The 26,629-nt window shown below is 46.9% G+C and overlaps 1 protein-coding gene and 1 long non-coding RNA gene across 3 annotated transcripts; one reads left to right on the top strand and one right to left on the bottom strand.

Annotated features, from left to right (window-relative positions):
- LOC115892662 lies at positions 1 to 905 on the bottom strand. Its single transcript, XR_004052537.1, has 3 exons — positions 781 to 905; positions 513 to 623; positions 1 to 212 (listed from the first exon to the last, which is right to left on the bottom strand). It is a non-coding gene; the product is annotated as an uncharacterized LOC115892662 (long non-coding RNA).
- A 185-nt stretch (positions 906 to 1,090) lies between these two features.
- RSPH1 (radial spoke head component 1) lies at positions 1,091 to 25,250 on the top strand. Of its 2 annotated transcripts, XM_010383180.1 has the most exons (9): positions 1,091 to 1,312; positions 4,370 to 4,483; positions 4,586 to 4,691; positions 10,945 to 11,035; positions 11,601 to 11,736; positions 15,048 to 15,119; positions 20,629 to 20,782; positions 21,733 to 21,882; positions 24,866 to 25,250. In XM_010383180.1, exons 1-9 carry the CDS (start codon positions 1,259 to 1,261, stop codon positions 24,916 to 24,918), a joined length of 930 nt encoding a protein of 309 aa, XP_010381482.1. In that variant the 5' UTR covers positions 1,091 to 1,258; the 3' UTR covers positions 24,919 to 25,250. The 2 variants fall into 2 exon arrangements, with proteins under 2 accessions (XP_010381482.1, XP_010381483.1); XM_010383181.2 differs by lacking the exon at positions 4,370 to 4,483 and having other exon boundaries at positions 1,221 to 1,312.
- Positions 25,251 to 26,629: the final 1,379 nt, after the last annotated feature.

Here is a 26,629-nt window from a genome sequence, read left to right as displayed (position 1 = left end):
TGTTGCTTGTAACTTGTGTATTTATTCAGTAAGTAATATATTTGGGCCTGATGATGGGTTATGGTTGTAAACTTTCATATTAGCATTGGAAAGAATCTCCAGGGGATGTGTGCTCTGAAAGATCAGCAGCTTATTCACCACGTGGATTTGGCTTCTGGGATTCTGCCATCAAGACTAAATCCTGTGGTTATTCAGTCACTCCTCCCCAGCTCCTGCAGCAACAACAAATAACACAGCTTTTTGTCTGGGATGATGGCAGAGGAAATGGGAGATCGTGAGGGGCCTTGGGCAGGCGGAGTGCGTCAGGTGAAGCAGATTGCCAAGCCTGCACGTGTACATGCGTGTGCGCCTGTGCTTTTGTGGGTGTGTGAGAGTGGAGGGGAGCCAGGAGCGAGGGGAGAGGAGCGGAGATCCTTACGGGACCCCTGAGAGTCAGAGGCCCGAGGGGGCTGGGACTCCTGTCGGGTCGGGGAAGGATGTCAAACCCGGACGGACATCAGTGTAGGCCGCACCTGCTGAGAGGCCAGAGCTGCCTCCTTGAGAGTGAAGTTGTTTACGGACCAAAGAAGAGATGTTGGCGGACACATCTCTGCGAGCCGCGAACCCCGAAGGGTCTAAAGAGCCTAGAAAGGTCAGTGGGGATGGGCAGCACCCCCGGGGCGGCCTGCGAGGCCCGGGGACGGAAGGGAGCGGGCAGCGCCCGCACTGGGCAGGGGTGAAACCCTCTCGAGAGTTGGCCCGGACGCGCTTCCCACGTCCCTCCTCTTGAAGGCCCAGTACCCAGGTGGCTCCTCGTTGCGGCGTCACAGAACAGCCGACTAAAGTGATGCATTTCAGGGGCCACCGACAGCGACGTCCAGGTCAGAGCCGGTGGGCAGCCAGGCACGGAACCCGCCCAGGCTCTGCCCAGTCCCCGCCCCCCTCCCTTTCCGAGCAGTGATTGGCCAAGGTGGCCCCTCGTTGCTATGACGGCACCCCAATGCTGCCACTGGCTCCACCTCGTCCCTTCCGCCCCGCCCCTCTCTATTCTCGGGCGGTGATTGGTCGAGGTGCCCTTCCCGTTGCTATGACAGTATGCAAAGGCTGCCAGTGGCTCCTCCCGCGCCGTCCGCCTCGCCAGTCCCAGCTCCCCATCTTCCGGGCCGGGAGGGAGGCGGGGCCGGCCGCGTCTCCATGGCGACGCGGGACGCAGCGGTGGAGGCGGTTGCTACCCACCTGCTAGAGGCGTTGCGGCTGCGATCCAGGCTGAGGCGAGACCATGTCGGACCTGGGCTCGGAGGAGTTGGAGGAGGAGGGAGAGAATGATATTGGGGTGAGAGCTCCTGATAAGAAGGGGCTTCCCGGGGTGCGCAGCGGCGGGGGAACGTCGAGGTTGGGTTTGGAGAGTGAGGAGGGGCAGAAGCCAGAGGTCTGAGCCACAGTTCCCCAGGAGACCCCGGCAGGGACGAGGACCACACCAGACACACCTACGTACATCCTGGAAGCTGATGGTGAAAGGTGAAATGACATCTGGTTACCACATCCCGCCTCGTTCTTCCCCCACCCCCATCCTGCCTCTCATTAAAGGCAAAGATTTCCCAGCAGAAGGCTTTGGAAGTTTCCTCCTCCCTGTGTTAATTCCCATCGAGGCAGTTTTCTTGGATGAGCAGATCATCCCACGCTGCCATACTGCCCTTGAACAAGTCATTTCTGTAGCTGAGATGTGCTCCCCCGGCATTTAGATGCATGGAGGAAAGTTGCTTCCTGGCAGACTCCAAGAAATGCTGAGGAGGCCCTGGGCTCAGAAGAGGGTTCCTGAAGATATTACCTTATAGGTGTATCCTCACATGTGCTTTCTTCAGTTCCTTCTGAACTGACCCAGGTCTTTGGAGTTATTTCCTGGCTTAGGCAGCAGAGAAGAGAAAGAGCTGCACATCCAGCCTGTGAGCTGGGTTCTGTGTGGGAATATTTCTACCACCCAGAAAGTAGTTCCTCCCTACTCCATAGGGTGACCTCTCCATGGCTGACAGGTAGGGAACCTTAGCCGCTATGGTCTGCATGCACAGTACAGAGTTGAGGTACTTTCAGAATTAACTGAAAAATCTAGCCACTCTGCAGTGGTGCTGTCAGTGCCTGCCCAGACCTTTTTGCTAGCTCTGGGCATTCATCTCCCAGCTTCTGCCTGATTTGCTGCTCAGCCACCACTTCTGTGCACTGGAACTACCTGCCCCGTGTGGAGAGCCAGAAGTGCCTGAAATGCATATCCAGTCAGACAGCCAGTAACTAGTGCAAGAAGCAGAACAAAGTCTGCAGTGCAATTGATGCCCCTAGAGTGCCTGCTGGATTAGGCCAAGTCTGGGACTTCACCTGCAATGGCATCCTTCCTTAGCTGCCTGCCCTTTCATGTCTTCTTCCCTGCCCTCTTTACAACTTTCTCCCAGGAGAGCACTGAAAAAAATCAGGCCAGGCGCGGTGGCTCACGCCTGTAATCCTAGCACTCTGGGAGGTCGAGGCGGGCGGATTGCCTGAGCTCAGGAGTTCGAGACCAGCCTGGGCAACACGGTGAAACCCTGTGTCTACTAAAATACAAAAATTAAGCTGGGCGTGATGGCAGGCACCTATAATCCCAGCTACTTGGGAGGCTGAGGCAGGAGAATGACTTGAACCCGGGAGGCAGAGGTTGCAGTGAGCCGAGATCACGCCACTGCACTCCAACCTCGGCGACAGAGCGAGACTCCATCTCAAAAAAAAAAAAAAAAAAAAAAAAAAATTGCTTGTTCAGGGTCTGCTTCTGGGTGAGCCCGACCTGTAACACTTGCACAGCAAGCTTTCTAGTTTGTCTCCTCAAATGGCCCCACTGATTTGTAACTTTTTACTGCCTATAATTTTTAGGTTCAGATCACATTTGGGGTCATTTTAAAGGATTTCTCTCTCATTCAGCCACCCCAGCGGCTCAGTATTGGATGTATTGGGAAGCCTCTTGGATGGAAGGAGGGGACTTTTATACATTTTGATGTGAACTAACCCTGAAACAAATCTGTAAGGTCACCGATTTTTACCTTACATTCTAGGTAGGAATTAGTGGGCCAAACAGTGCTAGAAGAGGGAAAGAACTGAACAGATGTTTATTTCTAAAGTCCTCATTGTAGTGTGTCAGTACTTGTGTTATGATAAGTTTATATACATCCAATTCCATTTTTAATTTTAATTTTTAATAAATTTTATTATGTATATTTAAGAAATACAGTGTGATGTTATGAGATACCTGTGTTAAATCATTACTGGATGCTTTCAGCATGTTATTATTTACTACATTCACTCTATACCCGTGTATTAGGTAGTAAGGAACGTTTATTTTCTGAAGGATAGGAAAATTGCAAGCTTTGGTTACATTTTTTATTGATTTACTTTTAAGATAGACACATAATTGAGCTGGCATGGTGGCTCGTACCTGTAATTCCAGAACTTTGGAAGGCCAAGGTGGGAGGATCGCTTGAGTCCAGGAGTTTGAGACCAGCCAGGGCAATATAGTGAGACCTTGTCTCTACAAAACAAAAAAAAAATTAAAAATTAGCTGGGAATGGTGGTGCATGCCTATAGTCCCAGCTATCAGGAGGCTGAGGTGGGAGGATCACTTGAGCCTGGGAGGCAGAGGTTGCAGTGAGCTGAGATTGTGCCACTGCACTCCAGTCTTGGCAACAGAGTGAGGCCCTGTCTCAACAAAAACAAAAACAAAAACAAACCATAGATAGATATGTAATTATTGCAGCATTGGGTCATGAGTGTTTGAACCTTGAGTCTGTCACTAGGGATAATCCACAGGAGAGCCCTGTGTACTCCTCAGTGCCCTCTACCTGTCCCTTCCATCAGATATTCCTTGCAGGGCAAAGGTCTCTTCAGGCCACACCCCACCCCAGGGATCATTTGAGGAAAGAGTTGCTTCTCTCAGGGCATTTGCCTTTGAAATCGTGGATTACTGAAGGAAGCAAATGGGGAGGTATTTTTGTGTGGAACTGTTCTACCTGCAAGTGCTATTTCAAGCATGTTCCTCCTAAAAACACAGCTTAGAGTATCTAGCATTTTTCACAAATTGGTTAACCTTGTTACAGGGTAAAGGATTATCACAGTGATTGCAAGCTCCTTGCTGGAGGGAGGGAATGAGGCTTCCGCCCTGGACATGTGCTGGGGTGTGGCCTTGGACCAGGGCCTCATTTAGCCCAGGCGTGGTTACCTACCTCAACTGTAAGGTGGGAAAGGTGGGACAATTGAGTATAGTGCCAAGGATTTAGTATAGTGGGATGATTCAAGGGTATGATATTTATAAAATGCTTAGCATCTGGTTAGTGCATATTGAATGGTAGCTGTCATTGTGTCAATTTTCATTACCCAGGAATATGAGGGGGCTCGGAATGAGGCAGGAGAAAGGCACGGACGCGGGAAGGCGCGGCTACCTAACGGAGACACCTATGAAGGGAGCTACGAATTCGGTAAAAGACATGGCCAGGTCAGAACCGTTGACTTGACTGGATGGTTTTCTCTATTTAATGCTCCGTTAGTAAATGCTACATTCAGCAATGACATGAATGATATAATCAATGTGTTTCAGGGGACCTACAAATTTAAAAATGGTGCTCGATATATCGGAGAATATGTTAGAAATAAAAAGCACGGTCAAGGCACTTTTATATATCCAGATGGATCCAGATATGAAGGTAAAATGTTATCACGAAGCAGATTTTCGTGTTGCAGAAGTTTGCTTTTCTTTCTTTATGATTGAACTTGTCTGTGAATACTGACATGTATGACAAAGCTGAAAGTGCTCCAGATTAGTCATTCAACGAACAGATTGTGTTACTATATTCACAGGATTGACGCAGAAACATGAAAGCCTTGTAATTAATTAACTCACTAATGAATCTGTAGTGGGAAATCTGTCCCTATGGCCAGCATGTCCATGTTCTGGGAGCAGACAAAAGGGAGGCTGCTGGGTGGATGCAGGCCTCGGAGCTGGTGGACCCACGGTTTCAGCTGCTCTGCAGCATTCATCTTCCTGAACCTGTCTTTGCATTTTCCATTTCTGACCAACCCCGCGTCTGACGGTTGTGTTATTTCTTTAGGTCGAGTGTTTCCTTACATCAGGGCTTCCTTCTGGGAGTTGTCCTGCCTTGTTAAACGGACTTTTCCTATCTGTGCCATAATTCCTTACAGGCCAACGTTATGTTTGAGGAGGATTCTTTTTCCTTTATTTCCAAGAGCCTCCCTGCCGCCCCTTGTGCCATTGTCACCTGGTGTGATCACACATTAGTGATATCCCAAACCTGGGAAGGGGGACAGGCGAGGAGCGTGCTGCGAGTCTTCAGAAAGTGTATGCAAAATTCTGTGTTCTGGGTTTTTTGTTTTTTCCCTAGGAAGAAGGAAATTGTCTAGTTTTCTTCAGATTTCCAGAAAGATCTGTGGCCCTGTCCTTGGACTCTGGTGACAATAGGTGTGACCTTGCCTCAGCTTTCTCATCTGTAGCATGGTGAGGCATCTGCAACCGTGCCTGATCCATAGTGAGCGCTCAGTAACCGGCTAGGACTGTGAGGTACCACGTGTGACAGCATCACTTCTTAGTGAGGAGGATATATTCTTAGAAAGTGCAAGCTATAGTTGCTTGCTTTGCTCCTAGATAAAATAAGAACCAGTAGGTGGTTCTTATTTTAATAGATGTCAGTGATGATTCTGTCCAATTCTGAGACCAAGATGGAGGGTGTTAATACCGTCCCTGTTAGACAGAATTTGTTTTGTTTTGTTTCGTAAATCCCAGAAGGCTTGCTGTATAAGAAACACCACCTGCTTTTTAAATCAACTTTAAACAATTTAATTTGGGGCTTAATTTAATTCTTTCCAAATCCTTATGCACCTAATCTCATTCTTGTCGCTTTTGATTTTAGTGTAGATATCGATATAATTTGAACAACACACACACACACGAAGATATTTAGAATAAGGCATTTAAGGAATTTTGAATATGAAGGTTAAAAAGGGGTAACTGTTTCTCTGACACCAAATGCATGGATTTTCCATGCTATGTACTTCTCCAGTCTTCTGTGTACACCAACTGAGTTTCCAATGATGCAACTCCATTCTGACACCACCCAGAGTTAGCACAGACCCCACAGGTTAAGGGCTCAGTTTCCAAGACTGCCCCATTTCAGATGTCAACCTCACGTTGTGGATCCCTAGGGTACCCACGCTTCTATCTGACTCAGCTACAAACTGGGGGTTCCTACAACACCCTACTCAGGTTTGATATGTGCCATAGTGGCTCATAGGACTCAGGAAAACACTTTACTTAGGTTTACTGGTTTACTGTAAAGGATATTATAAAGGATATGGATGAACAGCCAGATGCAGAGGTACACAGGGCAAGGCCTCGAAGGTTCCCAAGCATAGGAGCTTCTGTCCTTGTGGAGGTGGAATGCACCATCCTCCTGGCTCATGATACGTTTACCACCCCAGAAGCTCATCAAATCTTGCTCCAGAGTTTTTATAGAGCTTAATCTCCAGCCCCTTCCTTCTTCTTTCCCAGAGTTGGTGGGTGGGGCAAGAGGTTCCAATCTTCTTATCACTTGGTCTTTCTGATGTTCAGTCCCATCTTGAGGCCATCCTGGACCTCATTTGCATAAGTTCAGGTGTGGTCAAAAGAGTCTCATTTTGAATAACAAAAACATTTCTTATCAGTCAGGAAATTTCAAGGGTTTTAGGAGCTCTGTGCTGGGAACCATGAATAAAGACCAATATTTCTTATTGTGCCACGCTAACATATAAAGCTCATCTGGTAGCAGTTGGGATTTTTGATTCTCCAGATGGCTTTGTATCTTAAAGGGCGCAAGGTATAGCCACTACCCAGAGACTTACTCTCTGACAAAAGCTTAAATAAGTATCTTACTTCATTAAGGCAGTAATGGAAACTGAGGTCAGATTGTAACATAGTAAGCCAATACTCTTCCAATCACAAAATCTCAGTTAATGTGTGACTGAGTTATTCATAACAGTGTATCTTGGCTGGCTGCCATCACAATGGGCCAGAATGGTTTTGTGCAGGGCAGTGTGTTCAACATCAGAACCCTGCGGCGTAAAGCCCAGTACCCTACCTGTCTCCCAGATGGTCAGACAAGTCCAATTAGGGAGTCCAGGAACCAGCAGAGGCTACAGTGCTGCAGGAGAGGAGCGGGGAGACAGTTCTGGGTGGCGGGTGACTTGGATACAGGCAGGAAGGCAGAGGTTTTTAGGGGTAGTGGCAGATAAGATGGAGGGGAGGGTGGGTGCCAGATGTTGGGGAGGCCTGGACCCCATGTACTGATTCTGAGGGTTGGGGGTTTAGGGCCAGCTGAGGACTCTGAGGTTAAGGAGGAGAAAGAGCATCGCTGTTCCCTGCTGGCCTTGTTACCTGTCAAACAGAACTCATCAAAACAAAGAAGTTTAATAATGACATTGTGGAGAAACGAGAATGATATGACAACTTGAAGCTGGGTTTTTTGGAAGCTCTCAAATGGCAGGAGCTGGAAAAATGAGCACTTGACTATTGGGATGCTTGTGGAGAAGAGAGCATGGTGTTAGAATCAGACAGACTCCAATTTTCATTTCAGTCTTGCTACCCAACAGCTGTGGGACCTTGGGCAATGCATACAGTCTCTCTGCTTTTCAGGTTCTGCATCTGTAAAACCATATTTCAGCTATTACACATACCAAATGCTGTGGCAAGTACACGGAACCCTACCCAGGGTCTGACGCTCCGTGTTTCCCCATAAGTGTGGGCTTCTTCTCTCCTGTGTTTGACTTACCCAGCAGTGTAGGGAGCCAGCTTGGCAAGACCATGGGCCAGCATGGCACACCAGTGACCAGCCAGCATTTGAGGTGGGAGGAGCATCTTGGAGAGCTTCTCATTTTAAATTGTCTTCAATCCCAAGTGCCAGACACACTGCTCTACCCTAGGAGCACCCAGCTCCACACCAACCAACTGACCCAACAACCAGCCAATCAAACAGCCAACCAGTCACCCAACCAGTCAACTGACTAGCCAACCAACCAATTAACCAATGAACCATCTAACCAACCAACCAACTAGCCAGCCAGCCAACCCAACAACCAACCAACCAACCAGCCAAGCAAACAGCCAACAAATCAACCAACCAACCAACCAATCGGTTAACCACCTAACCAACCAACCAACCAGTCAGCCAACCAACCAGCCAACCAGTTAAGCAACCAATCAACCAACCAGCCAACCGACCAACCAACCAACCAACCAGTTAACCAATCAACCAACCAACCAACCAACTGTGGGAGTTACTCCTGAAGAGAAATATAGTTGGAAAAAACCTCAGTTGACAAGGTCAAGAATGATCAGAATGTATAGGATTGGGGTAGAAAGACTTCTAAAAAAAAATTAAGTGCAAATTTAAAGCCACGATAATAAACTTTATAAATGTCATTCACCTCAAAAAAGGAAACTTGACTCATAGCTGTTAGAGATGTGCCTCAGCAGGTGACTTTTCTCTGAATTACCTTCTCCTTTTGTGCAGGGTCCCTGCGGTGGCATTACAAAATGCTGGGCAGAGCCTCTTAACAGGTTTTTTAAGTAGATTGGGACTTTAAAAAATTTTGCTCACAGTCCTCATGGTGCAAAATTTAGTATCTTTTGCAACATTATTGTTCTGTTTTATTTTTGAAAATTTTCTGCAAAATGTATTTTTTTTCTTGCAATGACACTCTAGAGACCCTCTGACATGGCCAAGAGAGGAGGGATATAATAATGTTGTCATGATCTTTTGTTGGGAAGAAACCAAATGATGTACCTGTTTCAGCTGAGGTCTCTGTGCCCCAGGGCTGTGCTGGAACCACCTCACAATAGCTCATAAAAACCCATTCTGTGCATCTCTTCCCAGCTCCATGTGTAGCTTGAAATTGGCCACAGTGTGAGTGTTTACACCACAGAAACTGGCAAATGCTACAAATCCAGGCACATCACTGCCCCTTAAGATCCAGACACATCCCTCTAGGTATTTGCACATTCTCGTGGTTACTTTAGGTTCAGGGACCTGAAGTATTTTTTACTGAATTATCTCAAGTTGGGGGTCTTCATCTCTCTTGTTCATGCTGTTCCTGTCACACATCACATCATGGGGCCTAGTCCTCTTCCTTAATTGTTAGTGGTTGCCACCTTCCCTCTCTCCATGAATTTTTGGTAAGCCTGCTGTTTTCTGAATGACTACCCACTTTTTGAAGTTGTGCCATGTAGCTTTTTGTGCTGCCTTCCCTGTCCTCGGCTGCTGCTCAGGTGCCAACCTCCCATCCCCAGGCTGGTGCTGGCGCCCTGGGGACATGCACTGTCCTTTGTACAGCTGTTTGTTCATCTCACAAAGTGCACAGGACATTGTAGGTGCTGAGTAAATACTGGAATGATTGAGGAAATAAATATGTAGAAATTCCTTCTGTAGGTAAATTTTGGGGTTATTCACATAAACAAATATTGCTTGAATAATTAGCATTTTCTTAGCCTATTGGGTATTCTTTATCTTCATGTGGAAGTAAGTCCAGTTTTTGTGTAAGCCAGAAGCTTATATAAATTTTGGGGACCCTCTTTAAGAAAAAGAAAATATAAAATTGGTATGAAAGTGAATTTTCATTTGTAATAATAAATCAAAATGTTAAAAATTTAAAAATACCGCAAACATCACAGAATCTAAGTAGCCTGAGTTTTACTGTCTGACATACTTCTAGAATAGCTTTTCTCTACCTTTTGTTAGCTAATACTCTGAATGCTTCTCCATATGGCAACCATTTTGTAATGTTTTCTATAGAGAGGATAGAAATATAATTCCTTCTTTTCTCTTTGATCAACAAATTGATCAACATTTGCTTTTTATTATTCACAGTCTCAAAACGCATCATTTAGCTTAATGACTTGGTGTCATATGCGCGTTTTTAAGAGATGTCACCTTTGGGAGACCTCTATTAAGTTTCTTTCATATGTGAGCCGTAAGATTTGAGGACATTTTGAGTTTTCTAGTGCAGGGACTCATACTGTGGTTGACAACAGTCGTTTGCGGTTGTCTGCATCGTGGAGTGGTATTATGAGTTCTATGATATCCTTGCCAATTTCAGTACTTCCTACCAAGCCTCTAAGGACTTAGCAGAAGCCTGTATGGAGGTGAGGAGGTGAGGGAAGAGTTCAAGCAGAGGCATGGGTCAGCCACGGCATGGCAGCGGCGGATGGAGCTGCTGTGCAGCTGGGGTTAGGGTGGCACGTTGGAGCCAGATGATTGGGTGGGAGATAGACTGAAATGCTGGCAGGTGGCTGAGGATAGACAATCAAGCCCTAGAGTTGTTGCTGGATCACTAAACATTTGCAAGGTAAATGAAGTGTGGTGTTAGGATCACTGGCAATGGGTCAGACAACCCTGGTTTGTCTCCCTCCTTGTTGCGTCTTCATGGTGCTTCTGACTAACCTGTAAATTGTGTTTGTTAGTACATGCAGGTGGCTGTGGCCCACATCCATACACCTCATTCTACCTGTACCCCATGAACACCTGACTCAGCCCTCCCTTAGCCCACTCTTCACCATGACTATGGCCCACATCCATACACCTCACTCTACCTGTACCCCGTGAACCCCTGACTCAGCCCTCCCTTAGCCCACTCTCCACCGTGGCTCAGCACCCATGCCATCTGGCACAAAAGGAAGAGGGGTGGAGGGACATTAGAGTGGAAACAGACAGCAGCCTTGGTCAGTGCTGTTAAAAGTCTCTCTTCTGCAGGGTTTCCTTAGCTGAAGGGGTCTGTGTGTGCATGGGGCCCCGAATGTAGTTTCATTTGCTTCACAACACATCCACCTCTGCCATGGTTAACAATTTGAAGACATGGTACAGGGCATCGATCCCTTCTTCTCACCTGGGCTTGCCTTTGTGTTGTTCCTTTCAGGAGAGTGGGCAAATGACCAGAGGCACGGCCATGGTGTATACTACTACATCAATAATGACACCTACACCGGAGAGTGGTTTACTCACCAAAGGTTCGGTTTCTATCTTGAGTCTTGTGGGATTTGCTTATGTAGTGAGAACATGATGTCTGCAGATTGTTTACACTTACTAAGGAACAGAATCATAACAAAAGCCCAGTTACCAACTCTGCCAGGGAAGTCCAATCTTCCTATGGCTTTGAGGCAAGGATGCCTTTCTGTGCAGGTATAGACTCAAGTAACTGATATCTGCACCTCATTTGGGGCAGAGCACATGAGTCTTTCACCCAAGAGCCCCAGGGAGTGGAGGGCACAGAAGAGCCATTGGGGAACCTGAACCACACCTCCCACTAGCTCTGCCTCTTCCCTGGGGAAAGCAGTTGACACACAGGAGGCTTGCCTCTGTCCAGCCGGCCTGTCCTCTGTGCCTCTGGCAATGTCCTGTGCTTGGGGCACACTGAGCAGGTGGCACCTTCTGACTGGACACAGATATAGAAGCTACATCGCTCTTGAGCCTGCATCAGCCTAGGCCCCCCTCAATGTCAATGTCTGTGTTTTAAACCTGGGAGATTTTTCACTGTGCTGGAACAAAATACCATGTTCCCCTTGTCTTAACCAGGCATGGGCAAGGCACCTATTTATACGCAGAGACGGGCAGTAAGTATGTTGGCACCTGGGTGAACGGACAGCAGGAGGGTGCAGCCGAGCTCATTCACCTGAACCACAGGTACCAGGGCAAGTTCTTGAACAAAAATGTAAGTCCATGGGAAGTGACATTTGCCAACAAAGTACAAAATAACCCCCTCTGGCAGCCTGTGCGAATGTGTGACCGGAGAATACTAAAAACTCAGAGAAAACTGAGTCCAGCCTATTCAAATGTGGGGAACAAGACAGCCGTGCCGTTCTCTGAGCCTCTGGTACCCACGGAGGACAGAATTGGGGGGAGGGAGGGTTTGGCCCATTTCTCTGGGTCTCAGCAGAAAGTCCCACTGTCTTTTAGCGGGGACCTGTTGTATTGTTATAGAACACGTGGGGGCATCGGAACCTCTTGTGTGTATTCCTTCTCATCAGTAAATCAGATACCAAATATCTGTTTCCTGCAGTTGAGCGTGGAGGGGTTTGTGTTTTGTTTCTCTGGAAGGGGTGGTGCGCCATCCCTGGGGAGGAAGACCCCCAGCTCCCTCCTCGTGCTGCAGGCCAGCCTACATGCTCCTAGTCGTGGTGGGAATTGAGGCTACCAAGGGCCTGGCCCTGGGTCTGGAGGCTTGCCAGCTTCCAGCACCCACGGTGGGCTGTTTCTGCTTGGAAGACTTGGTGGTTCCTCTGGCCTTCTTGTACAGAGAAACCTTGAATAATTCAGAAGCTAATACTCAGGCCGTTGTGGCAGCTTTGATCAGGGGTTGAGCAGAAACTTTCCCTGAAGAGAGAATTTGCGAGCAAATCGGTGGTGTTAGAAGTTGACAGAGGGAATGTTTAGCTGATTTAATGAAGGCTCTTCAGACTCTCTTAGAACCCAGTTTTCATTTATATATAATTCATGCCCTAACCACAGATTTTACTTTTAGTCTTCATTAAAACAGCACATTCCCCTCAAACCCACACATTGTTTATATAATTCCCAGCAAATTTCTGTGGGTCTTTTTGGAGGAGATGGGAAGGTGGTTGCAGAGGAAGGGAATTTGATGAAAATGAATCTGGAAGAATCAATCAGCTTGTCCAGCCTAAACCAGTCTGAAAAACCAGGGTAAATATGGAGGCTTTGTTTTGCTAGTTAGTAAAAAACTTTAAATTATACAAATAATACACAAGTACATTTCAATTGTAAAGCATTTAAACACTAGGATCCTGCCCCACTGCCCTGGGCCCAATCCTTCCGTGCTATTCCTGTGTGTCATGTAAGTACATTCTTTTTTTTTTTTTTTTTTTTTGAGACGGAGTCTCGCTCTGTTGCCCGGGCTGGAGTGCAGTGGCCGGATCTCAGCTCACTGCAAGCTCCGCCTCCCGGGTTCACGCTATTCTCCTGCCTCAGCCTCCAGAGTAGCTGGGACTACAGGCCCCGCCACCTCGCCCGGCTAGTTTTTTTGTATTTTTTAGTAGAGACGGGGTTTCACCGTGTTAGCCAGGATGGTCTTGATCTCCTGACCTCGTGATCCACCCGTCTCGGCCTCCCAAACTGCTGGGATTACAGGCTTGAGCCACCGCGCCCAGCCGTAAGTACATTCTAATACAGTCATCTGACACAGAATTATTGTTTGGGGGTTTTAATTACATAATTAGGATCCTACTGTATCGGGATACAAAAATATACATAAAGATACATCTTTGTCATTTTGCACATTTGAGACTATTATGTAGGTTAGATAATGGAATTGTGAAAACTTTGAGGACTGGCATTTAAAATCACAATCGGTAGTGCCCATTTTCCTAAAAAGTGGTGTCAGTTAATACTCTTGCCAATAGAATATGAGTCTCTTTGGCATATATTCTCATCAACATTGGATATTCTCAGTCTTTAATGTTGTTGTTTTTTTTTTTTTTTCCAATCTTATGGGTAAAAAATGTCATCTCATTGTTTTAATGTGTACTTCCCTGATTACTAGTGAGGTCAAACATCTTGTCACCTGTTTATTGCTGGTTTGTGTGTCTTCCTCAGAAAATTCCCTGTACATGTCCTTGTGGACGAGTTATCAGTACTACAAAGCTTCAATAATTAAAACAGTGTGATACCAGGATGCACACAGACACACACACACACACACACACACACACACACACACACACACACCGATGAAGCAAATTAGAAAGTCTAGAGACAGGTTCCAGTACATAAAATAATTTCACACACAATAAGGATGTCAAATTAATAAAGGGATGATGGGAGGAGTCAAGACATAGTGCTAGGAACACTTGATAATTATTTGGGAGGAAAATAATAGTTTTGCCTTCACACAGATGAAGATACTTTCCAGAAGGAGTAAACACTTATATGTACCCTAGGAAATATAGAAAAAAATGTCGATGAATATTAACGTTGAAATGAGGAAAGAGAACTTTCTAAACAGAAATAGAAAGGAAAAACCAGTAAGTTTAGCTTTATAAAAATAACTTCTTATAGATTAGAAAATGCTGTAAAAAAAATCTAAGAGATGACTGTCAAATGGGGAGAGAATATTTGCAACATTTAATATATAAAGTGTCTTATCAATCAATGTGATTTAAATGGCTAAAAATCTTGAAAAAAATGCAGGCTTACTAACAACTGAAATGAAGTGAATTAAAATTGTGAGACCCCGTTGTTTTATATGAAAACACAGGCAAAAATAGAAAATTTTTACACTCCTAAAATCAAGAGTTTGAGGATCTGGGACTCTTAAGTGCAGTTGTGGGAATGAAGTGATCAGAGCCTCATCTAATCAAAATACATGTATGCTTTTGTCCAGAAATTCTGAGAATTTAAGAACGGTATCAAAAGCATACATAAAGTTGTAACTCAGAGTACGTTTACCCGAGCGTTCTTTGTAAAAAAAAAAAAAAAAAAAATCAGTATCCCAAATACCAACAATAGTAACTGAGTAAAATAGGTTACAATCCATAGATGAAATAAAATACCAGGTGGCAACTGGTGTTAGGAAAGAATATTTGTAAATATGAGAAGTAGTTCATACCATATTTCTCAGTAAAAATAGAGTGTGAGTTAGTATGTACAATTATGATCAGATTTTTATTTAACAATGTACACTAGAAGCAAAGTTACAAAGAATGCATCAACATATTAGTAGTTCCATCTCTAGCTAGTTTGCCTATGGATACTGACTCACTGAGGTTTTCTGAAAATGAATACAGCACTTTTATAAAAAAGTAAAATGTGGTTAAAGTTTTCAAAAGTAAACAAAACAGGGCACATACTTCCCAATTCCATTAGCCATGAGTTCATAAAAGCATTCTTTAATCCATGTTAGACTTTACCCAATTTTGTGATTTGAGGTGGGTATTGTGGTGGTGACATTTGTATTTTGTATTTTCTGCTGGGTGTTGACATTTAAGAATGGTTTCTCTTTGCTCGCAGCCTGTTGGCCCTGGAAAGTATATATTTGATGTTGGGTGTGAACAACATGGTGAATATCGTTTAACAGATATGGTAAGTTGCAAACCATGTATGGGGTTTTTACATTAACAGGCAAATAGCTGCTCAAAACTATTGATCCTACAAGGTTGGAGGTGATTTGCCTAAAAGTTCTGCCAACTCTTAGGAACGTTCCCATTTCCATTTTCCTTGGTTGCATGTGTTAGTACAGAACTAAATTGCCAGAAGCAAACAATATCATTTCCCAGTTATTGCAGAACTCTAGACTTTGTTGATAGATACCGCTTTTGTCAATAGAAACTAATCCTGGCTAGGCACAATGGCTCACGCCTGTAATCCCAGCACTTTGGGAGGCCGAAGTGGGTGGATTGCTTGAGGTCAGGAGTTCGAGACCAGACTGGCCAACATGATGAAACCCTGTCTCCACTAAAAATACAAAAATTAGCTGGGCATAGTGGTGCATGCCTGTAATCCCAGCTACTCAGGAAGCTGAGGCAGGAGAATCGCTTGAACCTGGGCGGCGGAGTTTGCAGTGAGTTAAGATCACGCCACTGCATTCCAGCCTGGGTGACAAAGTGAGACTCTGTCTCAAAAACAAACAAACAAACAACAAATAAAAAACTAACCCTGAGTGGGAGGGTTCTAAACAGCCTTAGGTCCCAGAAGTGACAACTGAATCTGTAACTGGTGTTGCCACAGTTTGTCCAATGGCTGTTAGCTTGTCCGGTGTGCGGCATGCTCCTCTGAACGTGCCATTGGTAAGTCTTTCTCTCTCTTTTTCCTTTCCAATATCTAACATTAATATTAACACTACATTGGCATTCCCTGGTCGATAGTAAAGCTAGTCAGCTAATATTGCCCTTACAAGGCATTGAGATATGCATATGTGTGTTGAGGTGGGAATATCTGTGTTCCTATTCCTCTCATTATTAATGTCTGAGCAATCCCTGTAGATAATTAGCAATTCAGTAACATTTCCTGACCCTGGTACTGGTTTTGATCCTTTTGACTTATTTCTTTAGCTGAGGTCATTCTCATGGTAAGAAGTTTTGAGTTTTAAGGAGGAGCGTGAACCTGGCAGACACACGCGTGGAATCATGCTTTTGTTTGCTTTTTGGTCTCTGAAGTTTTCGAGGCGTCCCTTCCTAGTGAGTTAAGAATATATTATTGTACACAAAGTCTCCCATATCTGCATACTTTCTTTCTGAAGAAAGCCGAGGAACGGATTATTGGGCCCACCATCACATCAGTGCCCTTTCAATCTGGGTTAGTCCTTTTCGTGCTGCTATAAAGGAATTCCTGAAGCTAGGTAGATTATAAAGAAGAGAGGTTTACTTGGTTTACAGTTCTGCAGGCCATAGAAGAAGCATGGCACCAGCAACTGCCTGGCCTCTGGTGAGGTTTCAGGAAGCTCCCACTCATGATGGAAGGTGAAGGGGAGCTGGCACCACAGCTCAAAAGAGGAGGAAAAGAGAGGGGAGGAGGTGCCGGGTATTTTTTTTTTTTTTAAACAACCAGTTCTCATGTGAACTAATAGAGCAAGAACTCACTCATCACCACAGGGAGGGCACCAAACCATTCGTGAGGGATCCGCCCCCTTGACTCAAACACCTCCCACCAGGCCCCACCTCCAACCCTGGAGGTCACATTTCAATATGGGAATTGAAGGGGACAGACACCCCAACTATGCCGCAACCTGAGCCGAGTCATCTCGTTTTGTTTTCTCGTTGCTGTGTCCCTCTTCAACCCCCTGGCATCACCCAGAGGCCCTGCTTTAAACCAACTCCTCGTCACCTTGGGGTTGGCTGTGAGGCTGGGGAAAGCCACTCTTGGTCACAGGAGGTAGACGGCACACTGCAGGGAGCTTGGAAGGCTGCGAGAGATCCTGTGCACAAGGGTCTGTCCTGCACCTGCTCCGTGCCACCCACTGCTGTCTCTGCCTAGTGCTCCATCCTTTCACCCCAAGGGCCCTGGCCTGGAATCCTCAGTCTAAACTCATCACCAGGTTTTCAATTCAGTGCTCTCCACAGTTTTTTTTTTTGTTGTCGTTACACGGAGTTTTGCTCTTGTTGCCCAGGCTAGACTGCAATGGTGTGATCTCGGCTCACTGCAAACTCCACCTCCCGGGTTCAAGCGATTCTCCTGCCTTGGCCCCTCACCCCCGCGCAGAGTAGCTGGGATTACAGGCATGTGCCACCACGCCCAGTTAATTTTTAATTTTTAGTAGAGACGGGGTTTCTCCATATTGGTCAGGCTGGTCTCAAACTGTCGACCTCAGATGATCCGCCTGCCTCAGCCTCTGAAAGTGGTGGGATTACAGGTGTGAGCCACCGTGCCCAGCCCTCCAGACAGTTTTATAAACTTTTCTCGTTTTTCTTCCTGGAGTCTGTTAGATTCTAAAACAGAAGGGAGTCTTTGAATCTTTATCCCTTAACCTCCCATGATCGAGTGACTGTCCATGCTCCGTTGCTGCCTCCCGAGTGGCCAGAGTCTGGACATCCCCAGGGCACTCTCAGCCCTGACCTCAGCCACCCTCTTTTCCTGATTCCTGCTCCTGCGATGTTCTACTTTCTGCACATCACTCTGGCCACGGTTATTTAGTTTCCCAAAACAGCCCGTGGTTGCTCATGGTCCACCTTCTTGGCTGTGACCAGAATCCTGTGTGACCTCACAGTGCCCTGTCTTCTTTGCTGCTTCTTCTCCTGCTTTGCTCCAGCTAAAAGGAACCACTGGCTAGGGGCAGGTCCCTAGCAAACCAGAAAATGAAATGGCCAAAATGCTTGATTTCGTTGCTAAGTATGAGGCCCTACCTCCTCTGAACATGGATTCTTCATGCACCGCAGGGTGCTGTAGTCTGGGTGGAAGGCAGCTTCCTATAAGTCATCTGCATCTTACAAAACATAGAGGAATTTGACATACTGTCTTCCCCCGAGGTTCCACTCCATTTATGTGTGTGTGTGTGTGTGTAACCTCTTACATACATAGTCAGAAGCTTAAGAAAGACAGTCGGCTTTAGGATTCGATTGTGACAGGGATGTATTTAGTATTTTGCTGGGATTTCCATGGGGTTGGACACCTCTCACCTGTTCCCTGAAGGAACCTATTGGTTAAATGGATATATTGTCAGCACTGGTAACAACTGTTTAGGTTTACTGGTGACTGAGAAAGTTTTTAAATTTGTGCAGTGATAAAAATAAAGCCCATCTTATTAAGTGCTTTGCAGCTTTAGACTTTACTGGAAAAAGTTCCTAGAAGTCAGTATTTCAGGACGATGAGAGAAAGGTAGAAAGAGCATCAGTAACATCTGAGGGAGAATTACTGATATAAGCCCCAAGCCCTGTTGCTGTTTAGGAAAAACCACCCATGAAATAATGCAGCAGCAACCTGAGGGCTTTGTCGAAGGCCACCCACTGTGCTGTGGGGGTGGATTAGGATGGTCGTGGAACAGAAGAGCCTCCATGTTCTCTTTCCCTGGTAAGGGGAACGTACACCCTCTAGAGCAGGGGTTGCCAAGCTGCAGCCCATGGCTCACACCCTGTTTCTTTTTATTTCTATTTATTTATTTATTTATTTTTGAGATGGAGTCTTGCTTTGTCGCCCAGGCTGGAGTGCAGTGGCGAGATCTCGGCTCACTGCAAGCTCCACTTCCCGGGTTCCCGCCATTCTCCTGCCTTAGCCTCCAAGTAGCTGGGACTACAGGCACCCGCCACCACGCCCGGCTAGTTTTTTGTATTTTTTAGTAGAGATGGGGTTTCACCGTGTTAGCCAGGATGGTCTCGATCTCCTGACCTCGTGATCCGCCTGCCTTGGCCTCCCAAAGTGCTGGGATTACAGGCGTGAGCCACCGCGCCCGGCCTGTTTCTTTTTAAATTATGGTTTTATATGTATATTTATAGAGTTTGAAATTTGCCATTTTAAAGCATGCTTTCAGTGGCATTCAGTACATTCAGTGTTGTGAGAACGATGCCTTTCTGGAACTTGTCCGTCATCCCAGACAGAAACTCTGTACCTCTTAAGCAACAACTCCCCATTCGACCTCGCCCAGTCTCTGACAGCCTTTAATCTACTTTCTTTCTCTATGCATTTGCCTATTCTAGATGTTGTGTATAAATGAATTCATTCTGTATTTGTTCTTTTGTGTCTGGCTTCTTTTATTTAGCATGACGTTTTCAAGGTTCTTGCTTATCCATTCGTCTGTTGATGGACAATTGAGTTGCTTCCACATTTTAACTATTATGAATAATGCTGCAGTGAACACTGGTATACAAGCATCTGTTCGAATCTCTGTTTTCAGTTCCTTTGGTTATATACCGAGGAGTGGAATCGCTGGGTCATAGGGTGATGCTGTTTCACTTTTTGAAGAATTGCCAAATGTTTTCTACAGTAGCGGCAGCATTTTACATTCCCACCAGCAATGTAAGAGGGTTCCACCTCTTGGTTTTATACATAAAGTTGAGTGCAGTCCCCAAACCAGCGCTGTCAGCTTCACCTGGGAATCTGTTAGGAATGCAGCTTATTGGACGCTATCCCAGACCTGCTGCGTCTGAAACTCTGGGGGTGGGGCTAGCAATCTGTCTTTTAGTGCTTTCTGGGTGATCCTGATCTAAGCCAAGTTTGAGGACCCTGTCCTGCAGCGCTGGTGTCAGCCTTCATGGGTGGCCACACTGGAACACTCTGAGACCAAAATAGACAGTAATTGATGTCCCAGTGACTCAGTGGAAGAGGCAGGTGTCTGCCCCTCTCTGTCATCGGTATTATCACCTATGTGGCAGCGAAGTGTTCCGTAGTCATAGTGCTGATGCTGAGATCTTTGGAATTTTGTGATAGTCACAAAACTGAGAAGGAGGCAAATATGCTTGGCAAAATTGGCACATGTTGGCTGCTCACCATTGTCGAAACCATACGTTTTTTAGTACAAAGTGTTCCCCATTCAGACTTGATGAACTCTCATTCTGCTTTCCTTGCATTTTATTTTTCCCCATTGACACTAGCGCTTTCATGTTTATGCAAATCCATATCATATGGACATCTTAGGAACTTCTTAGGCCTAAGCCTAAAACATATGGATGTTTCTTTTATTATTTATATAAAGAATAATACAAATAATTGTGTTTCTACTAAGCTCAATAGACCTACAATTATATAATATAAGAATTTTTTATATTAGAATTGGAAAATGTGGCCAAACAATTGAAAAGACCACTTAATCCTGGCCACTCAGTTCTGGCCACATAGTCCTGGCCATGTCTTAGCTATTGCAGGCGACTGCGACATGCTCACCTGAAAGCCTTTCGTGGTGCCCATTATAAAGCTCGCCAGCTTTATATATAATGTTGCTCTGGAGACCTTATTTCTCACCCTGGCTCTTTCAAGATCCGTTCTCAACCCTGAGATTATATCACAGATAGTCGGCAACTGGTCTGATTCCTGAGTGACATCCTAAAAAGGCTGAAACACAAGCCAAAACCTGTCTTTCAAAACCTGTCCTTCCTCCCTCACTTTCAACATTCCAGACCAAGATGACACAAATGTTGGTAAATGTACATTTTTGCACTTAAAATAGGAAAGAGGAGAAGAGGAAGAGGAGGAAGAATTAGTAACTGTTGTTCCAAAATGGAAGGCTACCAAAATCACGGAATTAGCCCTGTGGACACCAGCCCTCCCCAAGGAGCCGACCTCTACGGACGGACCTGGCCAAGAGGGTCCAGGAGCTGAGAGTGTGGGGCAACCCCGGGCTGTGGGGTGGAGGGTGTGGGGCACCCCTGAGCTGTGGGATGGAGGGTGTGAGGTGCCTTTAGGCTGTGGGAGTTGTGGACATCCTGTTTTCAGGCCAGCTGTAGTTGGACTCTCTGAAAATCAGATGCTGGGTCAGTTGAGTGTACGGGATGTTATTAGGGAGAGTCTTTGGGATTGGAGGACACTCCCAGGGAGCGGAGGGGAGAGGAAAGAAACAGGGTTGATTGGACAGAGGCAGAGGCGTGGCCTCCACAACCTTGCTTCATTCTGTGGGGAGCACTGTGGCGTCCTGGGGACCTTTATGCCCTCACCTAGGTCAGTGAGTGAATGTGGGTGTGACCCCGGGCTGGCACTGACAGCAGCCAGGGGGACAGTCCTTCCCTGAAGAAGGGTCCGCATGGTGCCTCTGTGTCCAACCCAGTGGTCTTCCTGGAAGTCCTTAATGTGCTGGGGAAAGTTGAAGGTGGCTACGCCGGGTGAGATCCCTTCCATGACAAGGGGAGGAAAGCCAACTCTGATTGGCTCCGTGAAAGAATGCTCCTGCTGCTAAGAATTTCTTGGCTTTCATGACTGGGAAGCTCAGGGACAGCCCACAGCATGGCCCGGCAGCCTCTGCCCTCTGTCCCAGCTCTCCTCTGTGCTGGCTCCTCTGGCTGGCACTCTCAGGAACCCCAGGGGACTTCTCTTTCTCAATAGTCTCATCAACACCCTCAGGAATTAAAGTTATCAGACTACCTGCTCCCATCCCTGAGCCACTGACTGCAGTGGGGCCTGGGCTGGGCTGGGTGGATGTTGAGATGGGGAACACGAGGTGCTGCCAGTGGGAGGGGGAGGGTGGGGGCACGGCAGCCCAGGGGACAGCTGCCCTGCACAGGTCTGCAGGCTCCATTGTTCCCAGGAACTCAGGCTTCTGACCTGTGCTTTATCTCAGGTGCAGGAGAACCTGGGGAGGAGGCCCAGGCTCTGCTGGAGGGCTTCGAGGGTGAGACAGACATGAGGCCTGGAGATGAAGACGCAGATGTCCTCCGGGAGGAGAGCCGGGAGTATGACCAGGAGGAGTTCCGCTATGACATGGACGAGGGTGAGGTCCCTGCGCAGGGAAGTGGGGCGAGGGCCTTCCCACAGGGGCCATGAACAGTGGGATTCCCCTTCCCTCCACCAAGGTCTGCCTTCAGCTGGGCCCCAGGGACTTGGGGAAGGCTTAGGGGGCCCCCTGTGAGCCCTCACTGGAGCCATCACAAAACATTACTCCCTTGCACCCTCCTGCAAGCTAGGCTGCAGTGAGAATGGCCTGGGTGTGCAGCGGTGCCCATGCTCTTTGTCACAGGAGGACCGCCACCAGGCTGGAGAGCCCCGTCAGACATGCAGAGCCTGGGTTTCTTTTCTTGCGTGATTTTTTTCTTTTTTTTTTTTCTTTTTTTTTGAGACGGAGTCTCGCTCTGTCACCCAGGCTGGAGTACAGTGGTGCGATCTTGGTTCACTGCAACCTCCACCTCCCTGGTTCAAGCAATTCCCCTGCCTCAACCTTCCAAGTAGCTGGGATTACAGGTGCATGCCACCATGCCTGGCCAATTTTTTTGTATTTTTAGTAGAGACAGGGTTTCACCGTGTTGGACAGACTGATCTCAAACTCCTGACCTCATGCAGTACGCCCACCTCGGCCTCCCAAAGTGCTGGGATTTGCATGATTTTTAGCAGGGCTGACTCACGGGAGTGTGGTTTAAGATGAGTGCTGTTGGGAACTAGCTCTTTTTAAATGGGTTTGGATGTAAGATTAATCTAGAAACTTCTGCCTCTACCAGCTCATAGGGCAGGGATCTGACCTCAGTTCTGACTGACTGAAGCTTCGGGTTCCTGGAATCTTTAAAAATCTTTCCCCAAGTGCTTGTGGGCACTTGCAGAAAGCCCGGAGAGAGGACTCTCTTCCCTTAATGCACTTTTCACATCTGACTGAAAGAGGGCATCATGATTGTGAGGGAAAGGGCCATCTGGGAACAGCGTGGGCACGGTGGCCTCGGGCACAGGGTCTGCAGTCCCATTCCACTTAGTTTATCTCTGTTGTAAATTAAGAATATACTTCCCATTCCTTTGAAAATAATACCTGAAATAATGAAATCACATAAAGCGTTTTCTCTTAGATGCTTGAAGCATGCATAGACTTTCGTGATCGGTAATTGCCCTGAGCGCTGTAGCGATGAACTCAGTGAGGCGGTGCTGAGGTGCAACGTGGGGTCAGGTGGAAACCTGGCTTTGCAAGTGAGCATGGTCTCTGCTTCTCTGACTTGCACAGGGTGGATAGAGTGAGCCCTGGTGGGTAGGGGGTCCACAGGATTCTGTTAGGACTGTGCGGCTAGAGTATGCACGGTGTCAGAGCAGCATCCAGCTGTGCCCACAGATGTCAGCCCTGAGCCACAGTGGAGCACAGCTGGAGGGGGAGACACTGGGTTTGATAGGCAGTGTGGAAGTGAGGGGCTGGGCTGTCACCCTTCAATACCTAATGGGAAGCTGGAATAAAGGAATCAGTGAGTTCCCTGCAGTGACAGGGACGTGTTACCATCTACCCAGGAGAGGTAATGACTCACCTGGGGCAGGACCAGTATACTCTGGGTTAGCTGGGAGGGAGGTGGCAAGGAATGGGTGAAACCAGGAAGGAAATTCCAGGCAGAGAGCAGAGTCTGACAGCAGAAGAGTGTGGGGGTAGGGAGGTGGCCCCTTTCCCTTGGAACCAGATAGCCTTTGAACCTGACGCTGAGCCCAGTGGACGGGACCTCTGGGGGCTGTAGGGATTGCCTGTATCAGGCTTGCTTTCTGAGCTTCTCTGGGGCAATGAGGATGGGTACCCTGGAGCCAGGCAAGGCAGGAGGCCCCAGAAACTTTGGTGGAGGAGATAATGGAGGGCATGGAGAAGGAGGAATCCTGAAAACCAGACTGGGAGAGGTGGGACCCGGTGGATGATGCCCAGTACCAGCGGGCGTCTGACACTGTGGGTTCATGCACCGCCTTGGACAGAGGGAACACCCCCTTAACTCAGTGGTTTTGGGGGCTCCAGGGGACATTTGCAATGTCTGGAGACTTGGGAGGATGGTGAGGGAGGTGCTGCTGGCATCTTCCTGGGTGGAGGCCGGGGACGGTGCTGAATACCCTGCAGGGCACAGGACAGCCCCCAGCAAAAGGTCACACCCACAGTGTCAGGAGGGCCCTAAGTGAAAAGGGAGTAATACAAAATAGGCTTAGTTGGCAGAACATTTATCAAAATAATCCAAGTTCAACATGTATTCATCACGAATCCCACATCACATTGGAGACTTACCCTACTAATTTCTTCTTTAATATGCCCAACAGTAAAAGTTATAGAGTTTAATTAATAATAAAAAATAACTCCACCTTTCACAAAACGCTTAAATGTAGCATCTTATAAGAATGTGGCAAATTTCTGCTTTTTTTTTGAGATGGTGTCTTGCTCTGTCGCCCAGGCTGGAGTGCAATGGCGCGATCTCAGCTCACTGAAACTTCTGCCACCAGGTTCAAGTGATTCTCTTGCCTCAGCCTCCCAAGTAGCTGGGTTTACAGGCATGCGCCACCACGTCCAGCTAATTTTTGTATTTTTAGTAGAGACGGGGTTTCACCATGTTGGCCGAGCTCGTCTTGAACTCCTGACCTCAAGTGATCCGCTTGTCTTGGCCTCCCAAAGTGCTGGGATTACAGGCGTGAGCCGCTGCACCCAGCTGCTTTTCTTTTAATTAACAGCCAAGCAATTACATGTTTTATCCACAAAGCTGGCTGTTTTGGACAGGTGTGCAGGCATAAGAGGATTACTGATGTTACTGAGGATAGTCTTGTCTTAGCATTTACTTTGAGTATGTATTTTACTTATTTTATTTCTGATACCAAAAGAAAAAACTGTTGAAACGCGTATGAGATAAAATTTAACATTCCATTTTTGACTAATGAATGCTTAATAGTTATAATATTTTTTTTGGCAAAAGATCTGTTAGTGAATAAAGACTTTAAAAAATAGAACAAAGCAAATATGTGATATACTCATGTTTCTCTTTTCTTTTCAGGAAACATTAATTCTGAAGAAGAAGAAACTAGACAATCAGACCTCCAGGACTAAGATGAAGTGAGCTGAGAGGAGATTGTATCGTAAGAATGCTTCTGTTATTAGCCGGGCGCGGTGCTGCGTACATGTAGTCCCAGCAATTCAGGAGGCTGAGGCAGGAGGATCGCTTGAGTCCGGAAAGTTGCAGTTGCCGTGAGCTGAGACCCTCACCACTACACTCCAGCCCGGGTGACAGAGCGAGACCCTGTCTCAAAAAATGAACAAAAACAAAATGCTTCTGTCAGTTAACAACCTTTATTAGAGGATTTTTAGTCTTTCTTTCTCAGCTGTGTGTTAAGTCGGTTTACAATAGCAAATAAACCTCTTTATTATCCTTTCTTTCTGAACTAGCCTCTGCTTCAAGTTTTGTAAACTGAAGGTGACCAGGTGGTTTTGCCATGGCTTTTCAGTGGTGTCTTCTCCTTGGATAGAGACAACTGTAACTCTGCGGGAGACGGTGAATGGAAGTTTGGCTTCTGGCTGAGCTAGGAGAGTAATTCTGTACCCAAACCTCTCTCTCAGATTTTCCACAAGGGAGGTAGGAAGCCCTTAGAACACGAGGATTGCCATATGCAACGCTCCTCAAATGCAGTGCGATGGGTACATGGCTGGCTCAGGTAGGAGATCACCCGCTGCCCTCCAGGGCTTCCTCCCACTCCTTCTCTTCTCTGTGTGGAGCCCAGGCCACTGTGGAGGCCCTGCAGGTGGCTGGGGAGAAGGGCCACCCGAAGGCCAGGCTTTGGCCTGCTTTGCACATGCTTTGGTTTCTTAGTGTGCTGGAGGCTGCCACCTGCACCTCGTTCACATTTCTTGAGGACTGTCTCAGACTCTGCCTCTCCTTTCTCTCCCCAGTGCCAGGCTACCCCCTTCTTCCTGGGCAGGTAAGCAAGCACCTCCCAGGGGAGCCCGACTCCCCATCTTGCATGGCTCTGCTTCACGCACCCTCCCCTTCCCTGAGTTACTCAGAGGCCAAGTGTCATCAGTTCACCCCAAAATGTCCTTTCGAGTTGGTTTAACAAATGTCAAGGACGTTTTCAGTTCATCCCTGACATCTTCGGTTCACCCTGAAACAGCTCACCCCAAAGTGTCCTTTAGAGACATAATCTGGGGGCTATGTCTCTAAACAGGGGGCATGTGGAGACAAAAGTGGCTCCCTCTTGGATGCTAACCCACCATGTTGACGTCTGATCGGCCCCAGTCCCGTGAACACCTCCTGGTTTCCGCTTTATCTACTGTCTCTAGTGTAAGAACGTGTCAATCTTGACGTTACCGCACAAATTAGAGGCCATAGTGCACATGGCATTCTTGCTGTACTGAAGATTGCCTTTGTCTTGCTGGAGCATATATGCTCTTTCCCTGTGGTATATAAGCCCCGGGTCTGGGGAGTAACAGTGCAGAGAGTCACCTGTCCTGTGGCTGCCCAGGGCTACGCTTCCATGTGTAAGTTCCCCAATACATCAACCAATACTGACAAGCTGGATTTGTCTGCCTCCTTCTTTGGTTTCTTGGCTCCTTTGGCATTTGGGGACTACTTTGCATACACAGCCCTTTCATGGAAGAAGGCCTCCTCAAGACAAAGCACACAAGCCCGGTGTGGTGGCATGAGCCTATAGTCCCAGCTACACGAGAGGCTGCAGCAGGAGGACTGTTTGAGCCCAGGAGTTTGAGTCTAGCCTGGGCAAAATAGTGATACCCATCTCTAAAGAAATACATTTTTTTTTTTTTT

The sequence above is a fragment of the Rhinopithecus roxellana genome, chromosome 13 (assembly GCF_007565055.1).
Source record: "Rhinopithecus roxellana isolate Shanxi Qingling chromosome 13, ASM756505v1, whole genome shotgun sequence".
Lineage (NCBI taxonomy): Eukaryota > Metazoa > Chordata > Mammalia > Primates > Cercopithecidae > Rhinopithecus > Rhinopithecus roxellana.
This window is presented reverse-complemented; position numbering and strand designations above follow the sequence as displayed.

Bases quoted from the DNA above. Each gene is read 5' to 3' on its own strand.
- RSPH1 (XM_010383180.1), top strand. From the start codon at position 1,259: ATGTCGGACCTGGGCTCGGAGGAGTTGGAGGAGGAGGGAGAGAATGAT. The intron at 11,036-11,600 runs GTTCGGTTTCTA...TGTCTTAACCAG, and splicing joins GAGTGGTTTACTCACCAAAG to GCATGGGCAAGGCACCTATT. The intron at 21,883-24,865 runs GTGAGGTCCCTG...TTTTCTTTTCAG, and splicing joins CCGCTATGACATGGACGAGG to GAAACATTAATTCTGAAGAA.